At 35.5% G+C, this 2693-nt stretch overlaps 2 protein-coding genes across 2 annotated transcripts; one reads left to right on the top strand and one right to left on the bottom strand.

Moving 5' to 3' along the window:
* Positions 1–408: 408 nt before the first annotated feature.
* LOC136972703 (uncharacterized) lies at positions 409–1032 on the bottom strand. The gene has a single exon (XM_067267312.1). It carries the CDS (start codon positions 1030–1032, stop codon positions 409–411), a length of 624 nt encoding a protein of 207 aa, XP_067123413.1.
* An 86-nt stretch (positions 1033–1118) lies between these two features.
* LOC136972704 (uncharacterized) lies at positions 1119–2130 on the top strand (the record flags this gene model as incomplete). The annotated part of the gene is made up of 1 exon (XM_067267313.1): positions 1119–2130. A coding segment is annotated over exon 1 (1012 nt), but the record flags the coding sequence as incomplete, so codon positions are not given.
* Positions 2131–2693: the final 563 nt, after the last annotated feature.

The following is a 2693-nucleotide window of genomic DNA, read 5'->3' on the forward strand; positions in this document are numbered from 1 at the left end:
AATTAAAAAAAACATTATTTCTGTATCTGAAATATTAAATACTCGTATCGAGACAGTAGACAAGTTCATCCTTAGTAACTGTTGAAGTTTTAATTATAAATTTAATTAAAAATTTTACAATATTTTATTAGATGATGAACATTAAAGATTCGATATTTCCGGAGGAGAAGGAAGAATTTCCTTGGGACGAGAAGGCTCTTAAAGCTCTTAAAAAAACCATAAGTAAGTAAATACTTCGTATTTTTCTTTAAATTATTAATAAATGCAAATGTATTTATTTTAACATAATACTTTTTGTAGTCTAATCAATAATATAAACCAAAAAGCTGAGAATTACCATATTTATGGACTAATATCAATATTAAGATTAACTTGTTAAGAAATTTTAATTAAAATTACGTACTTTGGTTAGTTTTCGGTATATCCACTAGGTCTTTGTTTAGAGGTTCTTGTGTCACTCTTTTCAAACTTCCTCACGATACCATTAATTATGCTTCTTCTGTAGCCCAAGCTCTCTGCTATTCGCATGATCCTGTCGATCTCGTTAACCCTGTCCATAACGTTATCGCAATAAGTAAAAGCCCTCCTGACTAAGGTGCGAAAGGCTGCCAATTTATAACGAAATGGATCATTTGACTGTGGCGGGATGTAGAGTGGGCTATGTGTGGGTTTAGTATACACTTTAGTGGATAGATGCCCTCTCTTAAAAGTGATATTGATGTCTAAGAAGTGTACCTCCACTGAACTTTTTTGCTCTAGTTTCAGACGTAAACCGTCTTCGTTATCGTTAATTCTTTCTATAAAGGTACTAATTCCTCGATTACTTCTCCAAATTATAAGGATATCGTCAACATATCTCTTGTAGTAAACTATACTGTTTCTGAAGCTGTGCAGAATCTTTTCTTCAATTTTCTTAACCACTAATTCACACAGAAGCCCCGACATAGGGCTTCCCATAGGAACTCCCCTATTCGGTTTGTAAGTATGGCCTTCGAAGCCAAAGAAGGATTCACAGCATACCAGGTTAGCCATCTCCAAGACATCGTCCCTGTGGTGTAACAACTCTGGGTTTACTTTAAATAAACCCAGAGGTTTACAAACAGGACCATGTTTTGGAGATGGCTAACCTGGTATGCTGTGAATCCTTCTTTGGCTTCGAAGGCCATACTTACAAACAGAATAGGGGAGTTCCTATGGGAAGCCCTATGTCGGGGCTTCTGTGTGAATTAGTGGTTAAGAAAATTGAAGAAAAGATTCTGCACAGCTTCAGAAACAGTATAGTTTACTACAAGAGATATGTTGACGATATCCTTATAATTTGGAGAAGTAATCGAGGAATTAGTACCTTTATAGAAAGAATTAACGATAACGAAGACGGCCTACGTCTGAAACTAGAGCAAAAAAGTTCAGTGGAGGTACACTTCTTAGACATCAATATCACTTTTAAGAGAGGGCATCTATCCACTAAAGTGTATACTAAACCCACACATAGCCCACTCTACATCCCGCCACAGTCAAATGATCCATTTCGTTATAAATTGGCAGCCTTTCGCACCTTAGTCAGGAGGGCTTTTACTTATTGCGATAACGTTATGGACAGGGTTAACGAGATCGACAGGATCATGCGAATAGCAGAGAGCTTGGGCTACAGAAGAAGCGTAATTAATGGTATCGTGAGGAAGTTTGAAAAGAGTGACACAAGAACCTCTAAACAAAGACCTAGTGGATATACCAAGTTTACTTTCAACAAAAATGTACGGGGCATTATGAAGGAGATAGCGGACATTAAAAAATCAACATTGATCTTCAAACGAGCCCCGAACCTCTACAAAATTCTGAGAACTGATAAAGGGAAGATTAAGAAAGAGGATAGAGCTGGGGTCTATAGGATCCCTTATGAAAATCAGCAATTAGGACTAAAACAGGAGTATATAGGGGTTACAACAAGGAACCTAGGTGTTAGAATCAAAGAGCATAAATATGATGTAAGGAAAAGTTCTAACGCAACTGTTCTGGCCCAGATGGCCCAGGCCGAAGGATCCGTCGTTGGATGGGAAGAGGCGGAAATCGTCAAACAAATATATTCTCCAACTTTAGCAAAGACGGCGGAAAAAATAGAAATTTACAAGAGTAGACTCGAGAATAGATGCATTAACGCCAGGGACGCTGAGGGATTACCGTCAGCTTGGAAATTTGCAATTAAGAGACTTACAAATGGCTCATGATTTGCGATGTGTTTCGTATTTGGAGATCCTTAATATTTTATTATCTGTTAAATGATTTTTAGCGTGTACTAATAACTTTAATATTGTTATGTGTTTGTTAATTTACGTTTGGGTATTTTTTGCCCTTTAATTCTAATTTTAATTAGTTGGAACAGTTACCATCCGGTTAGGATAGGTAATATTAGTACATGAGTACGAGTAATAAGTTCTTATTTTACACTTGTTGTTTCTTTTATAATGTATCAATTATTTTATTAATGTTATTGGTTATTAATTAATGTTTAGCCAATGTAGTATGTTATTTTATTTTTACACTTATGTACCATTTACGTTTTAATTTTTATTCTGATTGGTTCGGATGTTAACGATTTTTTGGTATTTTTGAATTTTATACGTGATGTTCCATTTATAATGTATTCCATTTTCGTATGTTCTAACCTGATGATGGTCTATTGAATAGACCGAAAA

Source organism: Centruroides vittatus, unplaced genomic scaffold (assembly GCF_030686945.1).
Source record: "Centruroides vittatus isolate TY-2023 unplaced genomic scaffold, ASM3068694v2 contig_3009, whole genome shotgun sequence".
NCBI lineage: Eukaryota > Metazoa > Arthropoda > Arachnida > Scorpiones > Buthidae > Centruroides > Centruroides vittatus.

Excerpts from the sequence above, each read along its gene's own strand:
- LOC136972703 (XM_067267312.1), bottom strand. The coding sequence starts at position 1,032 with ATGGCTAACCTGGTATGCTGTGAATCCTTCTTTGGCTTCGAAGGCCAT.